The sequence below is a fragment of the Scyliorhinus canicula genome, chromosome 13 (genome assembly GCF_902713615.1).
Source record: "Scyliorhinus canicula chromosome 13, sScyCan1.1, whole genome shotgun sequence".
Taxonomy (NCBI): Eukaryota; Metazoa; Chordata; class Chondrichthyes; order Carcharhiniformes; family Scyliorhinidae; genus Scyliorhinus; species Scyliorhinus canicula.
This window is the reverse complement of record NC_052158.1, coordinates 40265913-40290760: the sequence shown is the minus strand read 5'-3', so window position 1 is coordinate 40290760 and position 24848 is coordinate 40265913. Positions and strand designations below refer to the sequence as shown.

The 24848-nt window shown below is 47.9% G+C and overlaps 2 protein-coding genes across 2 annotated transcripts in view; both read left to right on the top strand.

Moving 5' to 3' along the window:
- LOC119976111 (stonustoxin subunit alpha-like) overlaps window positions 1-24848 on the top strand; it is a 784268-nt gene that overhangs the window by 88034 nt on the left and 671386 nt on the right. The gene's annotated exons all lie outside the window — the stretch shown is intronic.
- On the top strand, window positions 9837-17015 carry LOC119975571. The gene is made up of 2 exons (XM_038815360.1): window positions 9837-9933; window positions 13530-17015. Exons 1-2 carry the CDS (start codon window positions 9837-9839, stop codon window positions 16547-16549), a joined length of 3117 nt encoding a protein of 1038 aa, XP_038671288.1. The 3' UTR covers window positions 16550-17015.

The window sequence follows — 24848 nt, the reverse complement described above, 5'->3', positions numbered from 1 at the left end:
CGTTTTAGCTAAGAGTTTGAGATCTTTGATGAAATTATTCACAGGTTCACCAGCTTTTTGAACTCTTCTGTGAAATTTCAGTCGTTCTAAAATTTCATTTGTCTACATTTTACAATGTTCAGCAAACTTCGCCATTACTTGATCAAGTTTTGTTTTATCTTCACCACCATTAAAATTAAAAGAGTTGAAAATATTGATTGCTTGCTGTCCAGTGCAGCCATCTGGGATGGCCACTTCCAGAATACAAAATGGACGCTCGCAAAGAATGTGGACAGTACTAGACAACAAGCAGGCACAGAATCTGAATGTATATTTGGGAGACAGCTCCCAGACGGAAGTGAAACTACGGGTCGATTAGCATATTGATGGCCCATCTCCAAGGAACAAAGGAATAACACTCAGGTAGCCGATACTGTTGCAGACATCTCGGTGCCACGACCCCAACCGAAAAGCACAAACAAAGCAAGGCCAACGGCCACCTAGGACACGGCCAGCCATCAGGGCACCCGCCCCTTTATTGGTTAAGATCGATAACAATGATCGAGAAGCGGCCCAGTGAATTGGGACCAAGTTTAAGGCCCGCCTAAAAGTGCGCAAAGCCCCTCCAAGTATAAGAAGGAACACCCACAAGAGAATCGCTCTCTTGGACTTGGTTCTCGAAGCGAAGTGACCCATCCACCAGCTGCACCAGAGCAAGTAAGTCCAAGTTCAACACTTGCTACCAGACGGACGACCTTAGCTGTTCTCCTGTTACCTTTTTGAACCCAACAGCCTCAGATCCGAACAACGGCCATTGTTCCTCTGACTAAGTGGGCACCTGAAGTTAAGTATAGGTGTTAGTGACAGAGATAGTTTAGTTTGTAGTACTGTTGTGCTTGAGTAGATCTTACTGTGTGTGGAAACCAATAGTATTGACTTTGAACTAACTAACTGGTGTATTGGCTCTTTGATCGGTATTCGGGTTGAACCTTGTAGCGGTATCGAGAGATACCTGGCAACTCTGAAAGTATAAACATAATTAGGATTGAGAAAGGCGACTATATTGAAGGGCATATTTATAACCAGATAAATATAGCAACACCTGCAAGGGACAGAAGTAAAGCAGTTCTTCCAGCTACCGGGGCAGCACTTAAGTCACTAGCTTCAAAGTAGAGTTGAAATTGCTGTTTGAACAATTTCCAATTTAAATTTAAATTACCAGTGGTCTTGAGATGTCTTGGTGCTTGAACTTGGTCCATTGATACGTTGTTTTCGCCAAAGTTTTCCAAGTTGCGATGATTGCTGTAGTCGAATAGTTGAATCCGTTTTTTTCTTTTTTCTTTCTTCTTTACTTATTCTAAATCTTTGTTAGTCTTTCTTAAAAGATTTAAACTTGCTGGTACCATGTTATATTTTAAATAATGACTTATCTAAAATGTATATATTACTCTTAGAATCCACCAGGATGATAAAATGACCAATAGTCTTCTTGTTGAAAGATGAACTATTTAATGAGTAATACAAATAATAATCTGTAAATTCTTGTGCTCAATACTAAGCTAACTAAAAGAAATAAAATACAATACAGATAACTATCTAACTGTACACTATTATTATAAAGCAGTTCTAACTTCTCTCACTCTAGCTATTCTGTTCACTGTCCTAGATCACTAACTCTCAGAAAGAGCGGTAATAAGAACATAAGAACATAAGAACTAGGAGCAGGAGTAGGCCATCTGGCCCCTCGAGCCTGCTCCGCCATTCAATTAGATCATGGCTGATCTTTTGTGGACTCAGCTCCACTTTCCGGCCCGAACACCATAACCCTTAATCCCTTGATTCTTCAAAAAACTATCTATCTTTACCTTAAAAACATGTAATGAAGGAGCCTCAACTGCTTCACTGGGCAAGGAATTCCATAGATTCACAACCCTTTGGGTGAAGAGGTTCCTCCTAAACTCAGTCCTAAATCTACTTCCCCTTATTTTGAGGCTATGTCCCCTAGTTCTGCTGTCACCCGCCAGTGGAAACAACCTTCCGGCATCAATCCTATCTATTCCCTTCATAATTTTAAATGTTTCTATAAGATCCCCCCTCGTCCTTCTAAATTCCAACGAGTACAGTCCCAGTCTACTCAACCTCTCCTCATAATCCAACCCCTTCAGCTCTGGGATTAACCTAGTGAATCTCCTCTGCACACCCTCCAGCGCCAGTACGTCCTTTCTCAAGTAAGGAGACCAAAACTGAACACAATACTCCAGGTGTGGCCGCACTAACACCTTATACAATTGCAACATAACCTCCCTAGTCTTAAACTCCATCCCTCTCGCAATGAAGAACAAAATTCCATTTGCCTTCTTAATCACCTGTTGCACTTGTAAACCAACCTTCTGTGACTCATGCACTAGCACACCCAAGTCTCTCTGAACAGCGGCATGCTTTAATATTTTATGGTTTAAATAATAATCCCGTTTGCTGTTATTCCTACCAAAATGGATAACCTCACATTTGTCAACATTGTATTCCATCTGCCAGACCCGAGCCCATTCACTTAACCTATCCAAATCCCTCTGCAGACTTCCAGTATCCTCTGCACTTTTCGCTTTACCACTCATCTTAGTGTCATCTGCAAACTTGGACACATTGCCCTTGGTCCCCAACTCCAAATCATCTATGTAAATTGTGAACAATTGTGGGCCCAACACGGATCCCTGAGGGACACCACTAGCTACTGATTGCCAACCAGAGAAACACCCATTTATCCCAACTCTTTGCTTTCTATTAATTAACCAATCCTCTATCCATGCTACTACTTTACCCTTAATGCCATGCATCTTTATCTTATGCAGCAACCTTTTGTGTGGCACCTTGTCAAAGGCTTTCTGGAAATCCAGATATACCACATCCATCGGCTCCCCGTTATCTACTGCACTGGTAATGTCCTCAAAAAATTCCACTAAATTAGTTAGGCATGACCTGCCTTTTACGAACCCATGCTGCGTCTGCCCAATGGGACAATTTCTATCCAGATGCCTCGCAATTTCTTCCTTGATGATAGATTCCAGCATCTTCCCTACTACCGAAGTTAAGCTCACTGGCCTATAATTTCCTGCTTTCTGCCTACCTCCTTTTTTAAACAGTGGCGTCACGTTTGCTAATTTCCAATCCACCGGGACCACCCCAGAGTCTAGTGAATTTCGGTAAATTATCACTAGTGCATCTGCAATTTCCCTAGCCATCTCTTTAGCACTCTGGGATGCATTCCATCAGGGCCAGGAGACTTGTCTACCTTTAGCCCCATTAGCTTGCCCATCACTCCCTCCTTAGTGATAACAATCCTCTCAAGGTCCTCACCTGTCATAGCCTCATTTCTATCAGTCGCTGGCATGTTATTTGTGTCTTCCACTGTGAAGACCGACTCAAAAAACCTGTTCAGTTCCTCAGCCATTTCCTCATCTCCCATTATTAAAACTCCCTTCTCATCCTCTAAAGGACCAATATTTACCTTAGCCACTCTTTTTTGTCTTACATATTTGTAAAAACTTTTACTGTCTGTTTTTATATTCAGATCAAGTTTACTCTCATACTCTATCTTACTCTTCTTTATAGCTTTTTTAGTAGCTTTCTGTTGCCCCCTAAAGATTTCCCAGTCCTCTAATCTCCCAGCAATCTTTGCCACTTTATATGCTTTTTCCTTCAGTTTGATACTCTCCCTTATTTCCTTCGATTTTCCCTCTTTCTTCCGTCCTTCCTTTTTGTTGGTATAAACCTTTGCTGAGCACTGTGAAAAATCGCTTGGAAGGTTCTCCACTGTTCCTCAACTGTTCCACCATAAAGTCTTAGCTCCCAGTCTACCTTAGCTAGTTCTTCTCTCATCCCCTTGTAATCTCCTTTGTTTAAACACAAAACACTAGTATTTGATTTTACTTTCTCACCCTCCACCTGTATTTTAAATTCCACTAAATTGTGATCGCTCCTTCCGAGAGGATCCCTAACTATGAGATCATGAATCAATCCTGTCTCATTACACAGGACAAGATCTAGGACCGCTTGTTCCCTCGTAGGTTCCATTACATACTGTTCTAGGAAACTATCGCGGATACATTCTATAAACTACTCCTCAAGGTTGCCTTGACCGACCTGGTTAAACCAATCGACATGTAGATTAAAATCCCCCATGATAACTGCTGTACCATTTCTACATGCATCAGTTATTTCTTTGTTTATTGCCTGCCCCACCATATCGTTACTATTTGGTGGCCGATAGACTACTCCTATCAGTGACTTTTTCGCCTTACTATTCCTGATTTCCACCCAAATGGATTCAACCTTATCCTCCATAGCACCGATGTCATCCCTTACTATTGCCCGGATGTCATCCTTAAATAACAGAGCAACACCACCTCCCTTACCATCCACTCTGTCCTTCCGAATAGTTTGATACCCTCGGATATTTAACACCCAGTCGTGACCATCCTTTAACCATGTTTCAGTAATGGCCACTAAATCATAGTCATTTACGATGATTTGTGCCATCAACTCATTTACTTTATTCCGAATACTACGTGCACTCAGGTAAAGTACACTTATGTTGTTTTTTTTACCTCTGTTTTGAATCTTAACATCTCCAGTTTTATTCCTTTTGTTATTACTGGGCCTATTCACTGTGCTCCCCTCAGTCACTGTACCTTGTACTGTCGCCCTTTTAGATTTCTGACTATGTCTTCTCTGCCTTGCACTTTTCCCCTTACTTCCTTTTGCTTCTGTCCCTGTTTTACTACCTTCCAACTTCCTGCATCGGTTCCCATCCCCCTGCCACATTAGTTTAAACCCTCCCCAACAGCTCTAGAAAACACCCCCCCTAGGACATCAGTTCCAGTCCTGCCCAGGTGCAGACCGTCCGGTTTGTACTGGTCCCACCTCCCCCAGAACCGGTCCCAATGCCCCAGGAATTTGAATCCCTCCCTCTTGCACCATCTCTCGAGCCACGCATTCATCCTATCTATCCTGACATTCCTACTCTGACTAGCTCGTGGCACTGGTAGCAATCCTGAGATTACTACCTTTGAGGTCCTACTTTTTAGTTTAACTCCTAACTCCCTGAATTCCGCTTGTAGGACCTCATCCCGTTTTTTACCTATATCGTTGGTGCCTATGTGCACCACGACAGCTGGCTGTTCACCCTCCCCCCCCCCCCAGAATGTCCTGCAGCCGCACCGAGACATCCTTGACCCTTGCACCAGGGAGGCAACATACCATCCTGGAGTCTCGATTGCGTCCACAGTAATCTAGAATTAATACCATCTGACATTAAGACATCTGGTGTTGAAATGACTGGACTACATTGACATACATTGATCATGCATATCAATATCTGAATATCACAACAGATTCTATATTAATCTCAGAAAGAGCCGTGTGATCCTCTCTGTCAGATTCTATATTAATCTCAGTAAGAGCCGTGTGATCCTCTCTGTCAGATTCTATATTAATCTCAGTAAGAGCTGTGTGATCCTCTCTGTCAGATTCTATATTAATCTCAGTAAGAGCCGTGTGATCCTCTCTGTCAGATTCTATATTAATCTCAGTAAGAGCCGTGTGATCCTCTCTGTCAGATTCTATATTAATCTCAGTAAGAGCCGTGTGATCCTCTCTGTCAGATTCTATATGAATCTTAGTAAGAGCCGTGAGATCCTCTCTGTCAGATTATATATTAATCTCAGTAAGAGCCGTGTGATCCTCTCTGTCAGATTCTATATTAATCTCAGTAAGAGCCGTGTGATCCTCTCTGTCAGATTCTATATTAATCTCAGTAAGAGCCGTGTGATCCTCTCTGTCAGATTCTATATTAATCTCAGTAAGAGCCGTGTGATCCTCTCTGTCAGATTCTATATTAATCTCAGTAAGAGCCGTGAGATCCTCTCTGTCAGATTCTATATTAATCTCAGTAAGAGCCGTGTGATCCTCTCTGTCAGATTCTATATTAATCTCAGTAAGAGCTGTGTGATCCTCTCTGTCAGATTCTATATGAATCTCAGTAAGAGCCGTGAGATCCTCTCTGTCAGATTCTATATTAATCTCAGTAAGAGCCGTGTGATCCTCTCTGTCAGATTCTATATTAATCTCAGTAAGAGCCGTGTGATCCTCTCTGTCAGATTCTAGATTAATCTCAGTCAGAGCCGTGTAATCCTCTCTGTCAGATTCTATATTAATCTCAGTAAGAGCCGTGTGATCCTCTCTGTCAGATTCTATATTAATCTCAGTAAGATTCGTGTGATCCTCTCTGTCAGATTCTATATGACTCTCAGTTAGAGCCGTGTGATCCTCTCTGTCAGATTCTATATTAATCTCAGTAAGAGCCGTGTGATCCTCTCTGTCAGATTCTATATTAATCTCAGTAAGAGCCGTGTGATTCTCTCTGTCAGATTCTATATTAATCTCAGTAAGAGCCGTGTGATCCTCTCTGTCAGATTCTATATTAATCTCAGTAAGAGCCGTGTGATCCTCTCTGTCAGATTCTATATTAATCTCAGTAAGAGCCGTGAGATCCTCTCTGTCAGATTCTATATTAATCTCAGTAAGAGCCGTGTGATCCTCTCTGTCAGATTCTATATTAATCTCAGTAAGAGCCGTATGATCCTCTCTGTCAGATTCTATATTAATCTCAGTAAGAGCCGTGTGATCCTCTCTGTCAGATTCTATATTAATCTCAGTAAGAGCCGTGTGATCCTCTCTGTCAGATTCTATATTAATCTCAGTAAGAGCCGTGAGATCCTCTCTGTCAGATTCTATATTAATCTCAGTAAGAGCCGTGTGATCCTCTCTGTCAGATTCTATATTAATCTCAGTAAGAGCCGTATGATCCTCTCTGTCAGATTCTATATTAATCTCAGTCAGAGCCGTGTGATCCTCTCTGTCAGATTCTATATTAATCTCAGTGATAGCCGTATGATCCTCTCTGTCAGATTCTATATTAATCTCAGTAAGAGCTGTGTGATCCTCTCTGTCAGATTCTATATTAATCTCATTAAGAGCCGTGCGATCCACTCTGTCAGATTCTATATTAATCTCAGTCAGAGCCGTGTGATCCTCTCTGTCAGATTCTATATTAATTTCAGTCAGAGCCGTGTGATCCTCTGTCAGATTCTATATTAATCTCAGTCAGAGCCGTGGGATCCTCTCTGTCAGATTCTATATTAATTTCAGTCAGAGCCGTGTGATCCTCTCTGTCAGATTCTATATTAATCTCAGTTTGTTATCCAACTGGCCAAATTTCCCACTATCCCATGCCTCCTTACTTTCTGCACAAGCCTACAATGGGGAACCTTATCAAATGCCTTACTAAAATCCATGTACACTACATCCACTGCTTTACCTTCATCCACATGCTTGGTCACCTCCTCAAAGAAGTCCATAAGACTTGTAAGGCAAGACCTACCCCTCACAAATCCGTGCTGACTATCCCTAATCAAGCAGTTCCTTTCCAGATGCTCAGAAATCCTATCCCTCAGTACCCTTTCCATTACTTGCCTACCACTGAAGTAAGACTAACTGGCCTGTAATTCCCAGGGTTATCCCTATTCCCTTTTTTAAACAGGGGCACGACATTCGCCACTCTCCAATCCTCTGGTACCACCCCTGTTGACAGCGAGGACGAAAAGATCATTGCCAACGGCTCTGCAATTTTATTTCTTGCTTTCCATAGAATACTTGGATATATCCCGTCAGGCCCGGGGGACTTGTCTCTCCTCAAGTTTTTCAAAACGCGCAACACATCTTCCTTCCTAACAAGTCTCTCCTTGAGCTTACCAGTCTGTTTCACACTGTCCTCTCCAACAATATGGCCCCTCTCGTTTGTAAATACTGAAGAAAAGTACTTGTTCAAGACCTCTCCTATCTCTTCAGACTCAATACACAATCTCCCACTACTGTCCTTGATTGGACCTACCCTCGCTCTAGTCATTCTCATATTTCTCACATGTGTAAAAGGCCTTGGGGTTTTCCTCGATCCTACCTGCCAAAGATTTTTCATGCCCTCTCTTAGCTCTCCTAATCCCTTTCTTCAGTTCCCTCCTGGCTGTCTTGTATCCCTCCAGCGCCATGTCTGAGCCTTGTTTCTTCAGCCTTACATAAGTCTCCTTCTTCCTCTTAACAAGACATTCAACCTCTCTTGTCAACCATGGTTCCCTCACTCGACCATCTCTTCCCTGCCTGACAGAGACATACATATCAAAGACACGCAGTACCTGTTCCTTGAACAAGTTCCACATTTCACTTGTGTCCTTCCCTGACAGCCTATGTTCCCAACTTCTACACTTCAATTCTTGTCTGACAGCATTGTATTTACCCTTCCCCCAATTATAAACCTTGCCCTGTTGCACGCACCTATCCCTCTCCATAACTAAAGTGAAAGTCACAGAATTGTGGTCACTACCTCCAAAATGCTCCACGACTAACAAATCTATCACCGGCCCTGGTTCATTACCAAGTACTAAATCCAATATGGCCTCCCCTCTGGTCGGACAATCTACATACTGTGTTAGAAAAGCTTCCTGGACACACTGCACAAACACTACCCCATCCAAACTATGTGATCTAAAGAGTTTCCACTCAATGTTTGGGAAGTTGAAGTCACCCATGACTACTACCCTGTGACTTCTGCACCTTTCCAAAATCTGTTTCCCAATCTGTTCCTCCACATCTCTGCTGCTATTGGGGGGCCTATAGAAAACTCCCAACAAGGTGACTGCTCCTTTCCTATTTCTGACTTCAACCCATATTACCTCAGTAGGCAGATCCCCCTCGAACTGCCTTTCTGCAGCTGTTATACTATCTCTAATTAACAATGCCACCCCCCCCCACCTCTTTTACCATCCTCCCTAATCTTGTTGAAACATCTATAACCAGGGACCTCCAACAACCATTTCTGCCCCTCTTCTATCCAAGTTTCTGTGATGGCCACCACATCGTTGTTGCTCGTTTTACTGGAGTGTGATTAACACGCCTCCGTTTAAAGGCCGTGTGCTTAACACTACTATAGCTCTGTATGTGTAATTATGCTCGGAGTCGCCAGGTGTCGAATTGAGACACCGTCACAAGTATATCAAGGTCAGGTTCAAAGTAATAAATCCATACACCGATTAGTAAGTCCAAACGATTGGTGTTTATTATAACAAATATAATAAATACTCATGCATACGCTAAAGAGACTAACTCACTTCTAATACTAAACAACTAAATACTTATCTAGACAGGAACAGGCAAGGTCAGGGAGCAAGGCCTTCGTCCCGTTCTTGGTCTGTAACTTTCTGACTGGCAAAGTTGTCAAGGGCTAGCAAGGTCTGGATCACGTAGCGATCGTTGTGTTGGCACTTACAGTTCGATGGCTGACGCTCAACGGCCGGTGATGAAAACTGGAGTCAGGATGCGCTGCAACAGGTCTGGGCCGGAGTCTGGAAGCAAACAGTTGGAGCAAACAGACCGAACCATGTGCGGGACCTACTCTTATAGGTCCCAGGAGGTTCAGGCCCCCTTGGGGCGGCTCCCTCATCGATTGGGTCTTTCCCAATCGATATCTTTCGAACTCCCCAATCCTAGGGTCGTTCCTCGATGGGTGGGGCGGTCCCTACGGCTCTTTGTGTTGGTTGCTTTGGCGCCATTCTGTCTGGGCGTCTATGGAAAAGTATCCATCGATACTTAAATGTTTCTATTGTCCTGGACCTGGATCGGGATCACCTCATTACTATGCAGATCTGTTTCCCGTTTGCACCTTTGGCTGAAACTCTGCACCTGGCTTGAAACTGGTTTCTGGACGTGCAGAATGCAAAACAGTCTTCTGCAAGCTGTTTGTCCTTACTATGACTGTTTTTCCCTGCAGTCTTTGCGGTTCTACATTTTGTAGCCCAGTGTCCATCTTAGATGGCTGCATCGTAGTCTCAAGTACCGATCCATGCCGTAAGTTCACCCACCTTATTCCTGATGCTTCTTGCATTAAAGTATACACACTTCAACCCATCTCCTTGCCTGCAAGTACTCTCATTTGTCATTGTTACCTTCCCCACTGCATCACTACGTGCTTTGGCGTCCTGAATATTGGCTTCCTTAGTTGCTGGACTACAAATCCGGTTCCCAATCCCCTGCCAAATTAGTTTAAACCCTCCCGAAGAGTACTAGAAAACCTCCCCCCCACGATATTGGTGCCCCTCTGGTTCAGATGCAACCCATCCTGCTTGTACAGGTCCCACATTCCCCAGAATGCGCTCCAATTATCCAAATACCTGAAGCCCTCCCTCCTACACCATTCCTGCAGCCACGTGTTCAACTGCACTCTCTCCCTATTCCTAGCCTCGCTATCACGTGGCACCGGCAACAAACCAGAGATGACAACTCTGTCTGTCCTGGCCTTTAACTTCCAGCCGAACACCCTAAACTTGTTTATTACCTCCACATCCTTTTTCCTACCTACGTCGTTGGTACCAATGTGCACCACGACTTCTGGCTGCTCACCCTCCCCTTCAGGATCCTGAAGACACGATCTGAGACATCCCTGGCCCTGGCACCCATCACGATTCTGTATTAATCTCAGGAAGAGCCGTGTGATCCTGTCTGTCAGATTTTATATTCATCTCAGTAACAGCCGTGTGATCCACTCTGTCAGATTCTGTATTAATCTCAGTAAGAGCCGTGTGATCCTCTCTGTCAGATTCTATATTAATCTCAGTAAGAGCCGTGAGATCCTCTCTGTCAGATTCTATATTAACCTCATTAAGAACCGTGTGATCCTCTCTGTCAGATTCTATATTAATCTCAGTAAGAGCCGTGTGATCCTCTGTCAGATTCTATATTAATCTCAGTAAGAGCCGTGTGATCCTCTCTGTCAGATTCTATATTAATCTCAGTAAGAGCCGTGTGATCCTCTCTGTCAGATTCCATATTAATCTCAGTAAGAGCCGTGTGATCCTCTCTGTCAGATTCTATATTAATCTCAGTAAGAGCCGTATGATCCTCTCTGTCAGATTCTATATTAATCTCAGTAAGAGCCGTGTGATCCTCTCTGTCAGATTCTATATTAATCTCAGTAAGAGCCGTGTGATCCTCTCTGTCATATTCTATATTAATCTCAGTAAGAGCCATGTGATCCTCTCTGTCAGATTCTATATTAATCTCAGTCAGAGCCGTGTGATCCTCTCTGTCAGATTCTATATTAATCTCAGTAAGAGCCGTGTGATCCTCTTTGTCAGATTCTATATTAATCTCAGTAAGAGCCGTATGACCTTCTCTGTCAGATTCTATATTAATCTCAGTAAGAGCCGTGTGATCCTCTCTGTCAGATTCTATATTAATCTCAGTAAGAGCCGTGTGATCCTCTCTGTCAGATTCTATATTAATCTCAGTAAGAGCCGGGTGATCCTCTCTGTCAGATTCTATATTAATCTCAGTAAGAGCCGTGTGATCCTCTCTGTCAGATTCTATATTAATCTCAGTAAGAGCCGTGTGATCCTCTGTCAGATTCTATATTATTCTCAGTAAGAGTCGTGTGATCCACTCTGTCAGATTTTATGGGCGCGATTCTCCGCTGCCCACGACAGGTCGGAGAATAGCGGGAGGGCCTTCCCGACATTTTTCCCGACCTCCCGCTATTCTCCCCCCCCCCCACGGCCGCCCCACGACACGAATCGCTGCTCACAGTTTTTTACGTCGAACAACGATTCTCCCCTGGCCGATGGGCCGAGTTCCCAGGCCTTTACGGCCGTTTTCACGAACGCAAACACACCTGCTCTCACCGTTCGTGAAAACGGCCACACAGTGCCGTTCCGGACAACCATGGCACCGATTGGCACGGCCGCACCACGGCCGTGCCAATGGTGGCATGGGCCCACGATCGGTGCCCACCGATCGCGGGCAGCGGGTCCGATACCCACGCACTCTTTGTTCCTCCGCCGCCCCGCAGGATCAGTCCGCCGGGCGGCTGAGGGGCATGACGGCCCACGCATGCGCGGGTTTAACGCATATGTGTGTTGACGTCATCCGCGCATGCGCGGGTTGGAGCCGTCCAATCCGCGCATGCGCGGCTGACGTCATCGTGCGCGTCGTCCGCTGTGACGTTTGGCGCGCGGGTTTAGCGACGGTCGCTAAGCCCGCGATGCCGTGTTTCGCAGCCGCGCCCGGGGGGGAGAATCGAGTCCAGGGAGGGGGCGCGGAGGCTGCCGTGAAACACGGTCAGTTTCACGGCAGCCTTTACGACTCTCCGCTTTTGTGGAGAATCGCGCCCTATATTAATCTCAGTAACAGCCTGTGATTCTCTCTGTCAGATTCTATATTAATCTCAGTAAGAGCCGTGTGACTTTCTCTGTCAGATTCTATATTAATCTTTGTAAGAGCCCTGTGACCCTCTCTGTCAGATTCTATATTAATCTCAGTAAGAGCCGTGTGATCCTCTCTGTCAGATTCTATGTTAATCTCAGTAAGAGCCGTGTGATCCTCTCTGTCAGATTCTATATTAATCTCAGTAAAATCCGTGTGATCGATCCTCTCTGTCAGATTCTATATTAATCTCAGTAAGAGCCGTGTGATCCTCTCTGTCAGATTCTGTATTAATCTCTGTAAGAGCCGTGTGATCCTCTCTGTCAGATTCTATATTAATCTCAGTAAGAGCCGTGTGATCCTCTCTGTCAGATTCTATATTAATCTCAGTAAGAGCCGTGTGATCCTCTCTGTCAGATTCTGTATTAATCTCAGTAAGAGGCGTGTGATCCTCTCTGTCAGATTCTATATTAATCTCAGTAAGAGCCGTGTGATCCTCTCTGTCAGATTCTAGATTAATCTCAGTAAAACCCGTGTGATCCTCTCTGTCAGATTCTATATTAATCTCAGTAAGAGCCGTGTGATCCTCTCTGTCAGATTCTAGATTAATCTCAGTAAAACCCGTGTGATCCTCTCTGTCAGATTCTATATTAATCTCAGTAAGAGCCATGTGATCCTCTCTGTCAGATTCTAGATTAATCTCAGTAAAACCCGTGTGATCCTCTCTGTCAGATTCTATATTAATCTCAGTAAGAGCCATGTGATCCTCTCTGTCAGATTCTATATTAATCTCAGTGAGAACCGTGTGATCCTCTCTGTCAGATTCTATATTAATCTCAGTAATAGCCGTGTGATCCTCTCTGTCAGATTCTAGATTAATCTCAGTAAAACCCGTGTGATCCTCTCTGTCAGATTCTATATTAATCTCAGTAAGAGCTGTGTGATCCTCTCTGTCAGATTCTATATTAATCTCAGTAAGAGCCGTGTGATCGATCCTCTCTGTCAGATTCTAGATTAATCTCAGTAAAACCCGTGTGATCCTCACCCTCAAATTACCTACTAATCCCGGGACAAAGCTGTGATCCTCGAAATTCCATTCTTTCCTCCCTCCTGTCATTTTTCAATACTCGGGCGTTAAAGTTACTATGTGGAATCTCTTGTGCTCTGCACTGGTGTGATTTTTCACATTTCTAATTTCCACTATTAATCTCAATATTTATAAATGTATTATTTTGTGTCTTTTCCAGGTGTCACATTGTGGGATTTAGAGAAACTGCAGCCCCACGGACGGTCACAGCGTAATACTGAGTTTTGCATCATATCCACCGACTCGATTGAGAATAAAACCTCTGCTCTGAATGTGAACGGATCACTGAAAGCAAGTTTATTGTCTGGATTTGTCGAGGTGAAAGGATCAGCGAAATATCTCAATGACACAAAGAAATCGAAGCATCAGGCCCGAGTGACCTTTCAGTACCGAACAACAACCAGGTTTGAGCAGCTGACAATGAGCCACTTGGGGCAGAAGAACATAACCTACGCATATGTTTTTGATCAGGGAATAGCAACTCACGTGGTTACAGCAGTGCTGTATGGAGCTCAGGCTTTCTTTGTGTTTGATCAAGAGGTTTCTTCATCAGAGAACCTAAAGGATATTCAGGGCAACCTGGAGGTGATGATTAAAAATATTCCGAGGATTTCACTTGAGGGTCAGGCCTCCCTAAAAATGACAGATGAAGAAAACTCAAATGCCCAGAAATTCAGCTGCACCTTTTATGGGGATTTCTCCCTGGAAAACAATCCCACCACATTCCAAGATGCCATTAACACCTACAGAACCCTCCCAAAGTTACTGGGACGGGATGGAGAGCACACAGTGCCCCTAGAAGTCCAGCTTTACCCACTCAACAAACTGGACTCCAAAGCTGCTCAGCTGGTACGAGACATCAGTGTCGGACTGGTCAATCGCTGCCAGTCTGTGCTGGAGCAGCTCAATGAGGCAGTGATGAGATGCAATGATATGATGAGAGACAGTGTCACTGTTCAATTTCCAGAGATTGGGAACCGGATAATTAAATTCCGTGAGATGTGTCTGGAGCACAAACTGGTTTTCCAGAAGACTTTATCCAGAGTTTTACCATCTATCCGTGGAGGTGGGGAGGAGGAAGGGTTACTGGTGGATATTCTGAAGAACAAGGAACAATCACCATTCAAACACCAGTCACTGATCAAATGGCTGGATGACCAGGAGAGGGAAATGAATGTGGTGAAATCTTATCTCTCAATATTGAAAGATATACACGTTGTGAAATCAAGGAGTGAGTTAGATAGAGAAGTGTTGGATTCACAGACAGAGTATGTGGTCTGCTTCACATTCACATCACTGCATAAAGAGGATTTCTATCTGTCAGAAGCGGACAGTTACCTACAATCTCACACAGCTGAGAAAATGCAGATACCAAATCCTGCTGACCGGATTAGTGCAGAACATCACACCCTGCAGTGGTTTAACTCAGTGTCTGTATCCCAGAAGATGAGGGAGCGCTCCCGCATATTCCTGGATTTTTCCACAGCCAACAGAGCACGAGAGAAAACAAAGTTCATTGTTGCTTCTGTGCAGGATGACAGTAATGTGGGAGCATCGATTTCCCTGTATGAGAGAGGTTTTGTGGTCAGTCACTGCTTCGAACCCCCATCACAGCCGGAGAGACCTGTGGTTAGTGGAACAACACATGACAGTGTGACCCTCCAATTCCAGCCACCGAGATACGGAGCTGGTGAGATTGTTGGGTACAGGGTGGAGTACCGGGCTACCCAACAGGAGGAATGGACAACTGCGGATACATCCGATACATCCAAATCCTTCACAATATCTGGGTTACAGCCACACCAGGAATATCAATTCCAATACAGAGCAGTGACCAAGGCAGGAGTCAGCATGGTCAGTGAGAGTTACAGTGTCACCACACTTCCTACAAGTCCACCTGGTAAACCTTTAACACTCCAGGTTTACTGGGATGCTGCAATACTCACCTGGAACAGGCCGACTGAGATTGGAGCTGGTGTTGAGATAGTTCAGTACAGGGTAGAATATAGAGAAGAAAATACAGTTACTTCCAGCACAGAGAATGGATTATGGGAGGAAATAACGACAACAGATAGTAAATGTCGTTATACTTTAGAGGGATTGAAACCCAAGACATCCTACAGAGTGCGAGTGTCGGCTGTCTGTGGAGAAGGGGGTTCTAGTGAATCAAGCGATGAGGTTTTAATAGAAACAGAAAGTAAACCAAAGAGACTGGCTGAGAAACTTCGCAGAAAAAGTACATTAACAGCCAATGGGAGCCCTTCCATTTACACCCTCCCCTTAAAGAAGAAGAAACTTGACAAGGATGGACACCGTGTAAAATGCTCCTTCGGAAAACCAACCACAACACACAGTGTCAGGACAATAATGGTTCTTGGAGCAACAGGAGCAGGAAAAACAACCCTCATCAATGGAATGATCAACTACATCCTGGGTGTGGAATGGGAGGACAATTTCAGATATAAATTAATAGATGAAGGAACAGGAAGATCCCAGGCTGAAAGTCAGACATCCTCAATCACTGCCTATGAACTCCACCATCGAGAAGGATTCCAGATTGATTACTCTCTCACTATCATTGACACACCGGGATTCGGAGATACCAGGGGGATAACCCGAGATAAACTGATCACTGATCAGATCCGAGAGTTCTTTACTTCCCCAGATGGTGTTGATCACATCAATGCCGTGTGTTTTGTTGCTCAAGCCTCATTGGCTCGTCTGACTGATACACAGAAATATATCTTTGATTCAATACTTTCCATTTTTGGTAAAGATATTGCTGAGAATATCCAAATCCTGGTGACATTTGCAGATGGGCACGTTCCTCCCGTTCTGGAGGCCATCAATGTTGCTGAGGTACCGTGTCCCAAAGATAAAAAAGGTTTTCCAGTTCACTTCAAATTCAATAATTCAGCCGTATTTGCTCAAAGGTCAACTTCTGTAAACTCTGCCAACAAGAGGAGTCCTGATGATAGCGATGAGGAGGAAGAGGAGGAGGACGGTGAAAACATTGATGCAAGTGTTTGGAAGCTGGAATCAAACAGTTTAAAGGAATTCTTTTCTGCTCTCAGCCAAATGGAAAGGAAGAGTTTACCCTTGACAAAGGAGGTTGTACAGGAGGATCGGAAGGCACTGAGTACAGGCGGTGAGTGGGAAAGCAACAAAACGTCATGGTGATAACCTTGGGTGGGTTGTATTGAAAAATTAGAAATGAAATGAGGTGAAATTCTCAAATGATGAGATGTAGCCAGGTGGGACAGACCAAGGGGTTTTAGAGTTAAGTCCTAGAACACCATCATGTTGGTTTCAGCTGGGTGAGTAGTGAAGGACAGAGCCAGATGGGTCTGCCTTGTTTAGGGAGAAGGTGTCATCACCCTTCAAAGAACAAAGAAAAGTACAGCACAGGAACAGGCCCATCACCTTCCAAACCTCTGCCGACCATGCTGCCCGAAAGTTCAGTCAGTTTCCATCAAGACCATTGAGTAGATTAAATAATTCCCGGTAAGGCCATGGATGGCAAGGATCTTGTTCACAAGTGAAAGGAAATTCTGGACGGAAATGGGGAGTGAATCATAGAAATGTTATGACACAGGAGATCATTCAGCCCATTTGAGTCCGTGCAGACTGAAATAGAGGAAATAAAAAGAAACTAGCCACTCACTTAATCCCAGTTCCAGCACCTGGTTGTCACCTTACAGGAGACAACACTTCAGGTGCTGATCCAGGTAAGTTTCCTATGAACTCAGGATATCTGCCTCCACCATCAAAGCAGGCAATGAACTCCAGACACACACCACTCTCTGGGTTAAAAAAGGTTTTCCCCCATGTTGTTACGACACCCTGGGGTGAGGGGGGTGGTGCGATGGGGCACCCATATGGCCAGTGTCCCTCTGCACGACTATTGCCTGGTCAATTCCAGCCCCATAGGCCCCAGATGTACAACACAAGTGAATTAACCAATTGTTATTATGTGAAAACACGAGCGGGCGGGATTCTCCGTTCCTGAAACCAGGGTCGGGTTTCTCTGTCCCGCCGCCCCAGATTTCTGGTTCAGCACACCATCGGGATTCTTAATTTTGCCGGTTGGTCAATGGGATTTCCCATTGTGGGGCAGCCCCGCGTCGTCGGCAAACCCCAGGCTGCCGGCAAAATGGAGAACCACGATGGCGGAGAATTCAGCCCTAATTAAATGTTGACACCAACAGGGAATCCATGGGCTTTCACAACAGAAACATCGGCGCCACACCTGCACCGATTCTGCTACCATGAGGGGGCACCGGTGCCACGTGGAACACAATTGGTTCCAATGAAAAGCGGTGAGCGATTCGCCAAGTCCGTGATTGACACTCAGGAGGCTGACAAGCCGCACATACACATTGCACTCCCCACGGGGCAGCACGGTAGCATGGTGGTTAGCATAAATGCTTCACAGCTCCAGGGTCCCAGGTTCGATTCCCGGCTGGGCCACTGTCTGTGCGGAGTCTGCACGTCCTCCCCGTGTGTGCGTGGGTTTCCTCCGGGTGCTCCGGTTTCCTCCCACAGTCCAAAGATGTGCGGGTTAGGTGGATTGGCCATGCTAAATTGCCCGTAGTGTCCTAATAAAAGTAAGGTTGGGGGGGGGGGGTTGTTGGGTTAGGGGTATAGGGTGGATACGTGGGTTTGAGTAGGGTGATCATTGCTCGGCACAACATTGAGGGCCGAAGGGCCTGTTCTGTGCTGTACTGTTCTATGTTCTATAACAAGGTCATGATGTGGAGATGCCGGCGTTGGACTGGGGTGAGCACAGTAAGAAGTCTTACAACACCAGGTTAAAGTCCAACAGGTTTGTTTCAAACACGAGCTTTCGGAGCACGGCTCATTCACCTGAAGAAGGAGCCGTGCTCCGAAAGCTCGTGTTTGAAACAAACCTGTTGGACTTTAACCTGGTGTTGTAAGACTTCTTACTATAACAAGGTGGCATTGGTTGTGCTGGTGTGCGCCCATGCAGCTGATGGGTCTTCTGGGGCAAGGGGGAACTCAGGGGGGTGCCCTGGGGGGGACACCTATATGACCCGTTACATTAACTTCACAATGGGCTGTTAGCGGTGTGCTCAGCTGCATGGCTGCCTTGCTGGCTGTGGCAATGGTGCTCCATGCCCGTCCACCCCGACCCCACAGCCCTCCTCCTGGCCGCCCCCGACCACTCACACCAGCCCTGGCAGAAACCGTCCAGCCAGCGACACAGCTGTCAGCAAAATATAGCGATGTTAGATACTTTACCTACCCGCTCTCTCTCCCTCAGCAAACGCCATGCCAGTTTCACTATTTTTAGAAGCACAAGTGAACCAGTCCATCAGGAACTCAGCCCATCGGAGGCCCTGGAGAATATTGGGTTGGGTCCGCTAATGTATTGCAAATGGTGTCTACTGGACGTGCGGAATTAAACACATGGTGCTGGATTCTCCGTTTGGGAGACTAAGTCCCCCACGCCGGCGTGAAAATGTTGTTTTTTAATGCCAGGAAAACTGTTGCAGAACGGCCACTGATTCCCTGTTCCGGGGGTGGGGAGGGTGGGAAGGGGGGGGGGGGCAGCTAGCAGCCAGGCAGTGCAGAGCTCCCAGCTCTAGCTGCCAACATGGCCTGGAGCATTGCCGGGTCCATGGCCGCGCATGCGCACAGCGACAGCCTGCAGCGGCTTCATGGCGGATACAGCCCACGGACAAGGACCACAAAAATAGAACATAGAACATTACAGCGCAGCATGGGCCCTTCGGCATTCGATGTTGCGCCGACCTGTGAAACCATCTGAAGCCTATCTGACCTACACTATTCCATTTCCATCCATATGTCTATCCAGTGACCACTTAAATGCCCTTAAAGTTGGCGAGTCTACTACTGTTGCAGGCAGGGCGTTCCACACCCCTACTACTCTCTGAGTAAAGAAACTGCCTCTGACATCTGTCCTATATCTATCACCCCTCAATTTAAAGCTATGTCCCCTCGTGTTGGTCATCACCATCCGAGGAAAAAGACTCTCACTGTCCACCCTATCTAACCCTCTGACTATCTTATATGTCTCTATTAAGTCACCTCTCAGCCTTCTCCTCTCTAACGAAAACAACCTCAAGTCCCTAAGCCTTTCCTCGTAAGACCTTCCCTCCATACCAGGCACATCCTAGTAAATCTCCTCTGAACCCTTTCCAAAGCTTCCACATCCTTCCTATAATGTGGTGACCAGATCTGCACGCAGTACTCCAGGAGTGGCCGCACCAGAGTTATGTACAGCTGCAGCATGACCTTGTGGCTCCGAAACTCAATCCCCATGCTGATAAAGGCTAGCACACCATATGCCTTCTTAACAGCCCTATTAACCTGGGTGGCAACTTTCAGGGATTTATGTACCTGGATGCCGAGATCGCTCTGTTCATCTACACTACCAAGAATCTTGCCATTAGCCCAGTACTCTGCATTCCTGTTACTCCTTCCAAAGTGAACCACCTCACACTTTTCCGCATTAAACTCCATCTGCCACCTCTCAGCCCAGCTCTGCAGCTTATCTATGTCTCTCTGTATCCTATAACATCCTTCAGCACTATCCACAACTCCACCGACCTTCGTGTCATCTGCAAATTTACTAACCCATCCTTCTACACCCTCTTCCAGGTCATTTATAAAAATGACAAACAGTGGCCCCAAAACAGATCTTTGCGGTACACCACTAGTAACTGAACTCCAGGATGAACATTTGCCATCAACCACCACCCTCTGTCTTCTTTCAGCTAGCCAATTACTGATCCAAACTGCTAAATCACCTTCAATCCCATACTTCCTTATTTTCTGCAATAGCCTACCGTGGGGAACCTTATCAAACGCCTTACTGAAATCCATATACACCACATCAACCAATAGTACCCCCTTCGGCCGGCTCGCGCTACCTGGACTGCACCCCCTCCCCCCCCCCCCCCCCACAGTACCCCGATCCCTGATTAAAGCCCCCCTGCCCGCGGATCGGCCCCCTGCCAACTGTGACGGCGCTGGACTGAGTCCACAGCCGCCATGCTAAGTTCCCGACGGGTGAGACCTCACGTGTCCCACGCCATCGGGAACTCGGCCGGTCGGGGACAGAGCATTGCGGGGCAATGACCTGAGGCCGTGGCTACGGCGTGCGGTGTACTCCTAGAGTATGCCGTGTCTCAGGGGGCGGGGCATCGTGAAAATGGCACCACCCCCGATTCTGTCACCATCAGGGATTCTCCACCCCGTCGCCGAGCGCGATTTCGGGGATCCGAGAATCCAGACCATTAATGCCGTTTTCGAGGTGATAGAGAATCGCGATCTAGTGTCAAATTGCTGCTTGCCACCGATTTGGCGTCGGCAGCTAATCTCTGCCCAATCGCATTTCCCAACTTCGGCGTTGGCTAATGGAAAATGCCGCCCGAGATCTTTGGCCCTTGGCTGTCCAATAATTGCAGTCATTAGGTTTAAACGTTTAAACACAATTACTGGTTATTTCAAACCAGAACAAATATCGATGGTGGGGTCCTCCATGTCGATGCCTGAATTGGGAAGGTGATTGGGCGGACACCTGGTGCCGGCACTCACCAGAATACTATGCTCCGGTGCCTTGACAGCGGCATCAATGCGGTATACTCTGCTCATACAGTAAATGCTGTTTGCATATCATTAGCAGGCCTGACCAGGTATTCTCCGGGGCCTCGACGATGCTCTGGCTCCGCCGGGAGGAATTACTGCCTCCGGTGGCCATCAAGGTGACAGTCGGCCTGAATTTTACTCCACGGGCCCTTTCAGGCACCGAGTGGGGACCTGTCCGGGATCTCTCAGAGCTCGGTGCCCAGGTGCATCCACGCTGTCACGGAGGCCCTATATACCCAGTCAGCACAACACATCCATTTCCATGTGTACCACACCCAACAGGATGCCTGGGCAGTGGGGTTCGCCGACATCGCCGAGATGTCCTGGGTCCAGGGACTGAATGACGGAATGCATGTCACTCTAGGAACACGGGCCCAAGACAGGCCGGTCTTCACAAAGTGAAAGGAGTTCCACTCGATCAATGTGCAGCTGCTGTGTGACCATGAGACGCACATCATGCACATCTGCTCCCGATGCCCGGGCAGTGTGCATGGTGCCTTCATCCTGGCACACAGTTCCTCACCTCTTCAAGGTGTTTTTGAGGTGATGGAGAATCGCGATTTGGCATCAAATCGTTGCCTGCCACGATTTTGGTGTTGGCAGCTATTCTCTACCCAATCGCATTTCCCGATTTCGGCGTCGGCTGATAGAGAATCCCGCCCGCGATCTTTGACCCTTGGCTGTCCAATAAATGCAGTCACCAAGTTTGTAAGTTTAAACATAATTACTGTTCATTTCTAACCAGAAAGAATATAGATGGCGGGATTCTCCATCGGCTAATGCCGGAATCGAGAAAGGCGATTGGCTGGAGAATCGGTCATTAAGCCAAACCAAAGCCCAGCTGGGGGTTGGCTCCTGAGCGACAGGGGCTACCCATTGGGGTCGTCGCTGATCTGGAGGTCACTGACCGACACGGAGCAGCACTAAAACGACACCCGTGCAGCAACCATGGGTGTTATCGAGCGGTGCTTCGGCATCCAGAAGATGTGGTTCAGGTGCCTGGACTGCTGTTGAGGGGGCCCCCAGTATAGTGGCAGGAAGGTCTTCCACGTCGTGGTGTCCTGCTGCATTCTCCACAACATCGCACAGCAGAGGGATGACGTGCTGGAGAAGGAGGATGAACGGCAGGCTTTGTCCGACGAGTAGTATGGGTGGGAGGGCAAGGGTGGGCAGAATATGGGGCCCGGGCAGGCACAAGAGGCCACACATAGTGTGCACAAGGGCTGGCAAGCACTGGACGCTCTAATCACCTCCAAGTTCAATGACTGGGTGGCCTGGCCAGCGGCATGGACTGCCCCTTCACATGACCACCCCCCACCCCTCGTGCCACCCCCCGACCCCTTTGCAACCCACTCCGTGATCCCTACCTCCCTCACTGTGGGGTGTGGACCCTGGGTTGGCAGTAACAGCGGATCTGGTCGATGGGATGGAGAATAATGACGACCCGCTGTGCGATGAGCTCTGGTGCTCCACAGCATTTGACAACGTCTGACTCCAGCCCATGGAAGCACTTTCCACCGTCCACCTGGGTGATCCCTGCATGCGAGCTGGCCATTCCATCACACTGCCCGACTGAACCCTTGGGGTGGGGGTGGTGGGGACAATGGGGGTTGGGGTGGAGAGGGTTGGGGGTGGGGCACGGGATCGTTGAACTCTGGATTAACTGGGGTCCCTGAGCCATGCCCACCCCAAAGGTGTGCCCATTTCCCCCACCGCCCCCAGCACCCCTCTGCAGCCAGCCCACATCATCCCTCACACCTTTCTGACAGAGCACCGAGGCAGGGTGAAACATTGTGAACATGTGTTTATTATGCAACTGTGAACATATATATCCAGATTTGTGCCCTACCCACTATCACTATCCTATGTGATGCACCCATGCCAACTTAACTGGCGTCTACCTGTCTGGCCTTATGGCCCTAACACTGCATCCAGGTGGATCCTAGAGGGTACATCAGGAGTGGAGGCGGCCCGCTGCGATTCCTGCCCTGGGACCTGGGTCCCCTTTGATGGCCATCCACTGGGATGGACCCAACTGCTGCTTGGGTGGCATGTTGCCACCATGTTCTATCCGCTGCCTATCAGATGTGCCAGGGACAGGAGGGGGGTAGGGGGTGGAGTTCGAGATTCTGTGGTTTCTAGCACCTCTCCTGCGGGAGTCACCGGCACAGGTCCCATCACCTCCTCCTCCTCCCTCGGGGTGCCGTATGGCCCCCGGACTCTATAGGACGGGGGTGCGAGTGGAGCCATCTCCTGCGAATCCCCCGCCACCTGCCGCTGCCAGTCCTGGAGACCCATTGCCATCCCGACAAGGGTGTCGATGCTCACGGCCATGAAGCGCAGGGTCTGGATCACCTCACTCTGGGACTGTGCCACATCACGCTGTAACTGTGCTTCCTACTTCTGGATCTGTGCAACGTCAGCCAATGACTGCGCCACCTCCGTCTGGATCTGTGCCAAGTCAACCAGTGCACAGGCAATGCCACTGACGCCCTCAGCCATGACCCGCTGTGACTGGGCCATGCTCTGGAGTGCCGCTGCAATCTGCAGGTGGCCCTGGTGCATGGCTGCCTGTGATAGGGCAGCCCTGTCCCAGGTTCTGCCACTGCCCGGACAAAGTACTCCAGGCGTTGGACATCTTGACCATGGCTGAAATCTTTGCCGCCCCAAAGGCCTCGACCACAGATGCCACCCATGTGGTGCTTGGCTGAGTAGCATGCATGGTTTGCACCACCTCCTGCCCCTGCAGGCGGTTGGACTCCTCCATCTGCACCTGCTGGTGCTGGGTGGTTGCCGACACCCCCTCATGCAGTCCCTGACTCTGGAACTGCATGTCCACTATTGATGGGACCACCCATTCCAGAAGCCCAAAACCTGTCTGGACGGTAGCTAGGCCCTGGATTCGGGCCGCCCTTCGACTGTCCACCCCTTCAGGGGGTTCCTACCTCCACCTGCTACATCTGTGTTGTACACACGAGGTAGTGCCCGAGGAGCCTCTTCACTAACATGCCCAACCGAGGTTAGTTGGCGTTGGAGACAGCTGTGATGGGAAGTCAGTGTTGTCCCTGGATTGGTGATCCGAGGTGTCTCAGGCTGCGGTTCAAGGGCTCCTATCCCTGTCTGTGTCCTCTTGCTCACTGCTCTCCACCTGTGGTTGGGATTGGGGACAGGGAACACCATAGTGCCTGCCTCATCGGCAGGAGATCCTGCAATCACAAGACATGTCGGATGATTGGATCGCGGGTTGGGGTGGCAGGTGTTGGTGGAGGGCGGGTGTGGGGTGGTGGTGGAGTGGTGGTGGTGGGGGCAGTGTGGGGTGGTGGTGGTGGGGGCAGTGTGGGGTTGGTGGTGGAGTGGTGGTGGTGGGGGCAGTGTGGGGTGGTGGTGGAGTGGTGGTGGAGTGGTGGTGGTGGGGGCAGTGTGGGGTGGTGGTGGAGTGGTGGTGGAGTGGTGGTGGTGGGGGCAGTGTGGGGTGGTGGTGGAGTGGTGGTGGAGTGGTGGTGGTGGGGGCAGTGTGGGGTGGTGGTGGAGTGGTGGTGGAGTGGTGGTGGTGGGGGCAGTGTGGGGTGGTGGTGGAGTGGTGGTGGAGTGGTGGTGGTGGGGGCAGTGTGGGGTTGGTGGTGGAGTGGTGGTGGTGGGGGCAGTGTGGGGTGGTGGTGGAGTGGTGGTGGTGGGGGCAGTGTGGGGTGGTGGTGGAGTGGTGGTGGAGTGGTGGTGGTGGGGGCAGTGTGGGGTGGTGGTGGAGTGGTGGTGGTGGGGGCAGTGTGGGGTGGTGGTGGAGTGGTGGTGGAGTGGTGGTGGTGGGGGCAGTGTGGGGTTGGTGGTGGTGGTTGAGGGGGTTGTG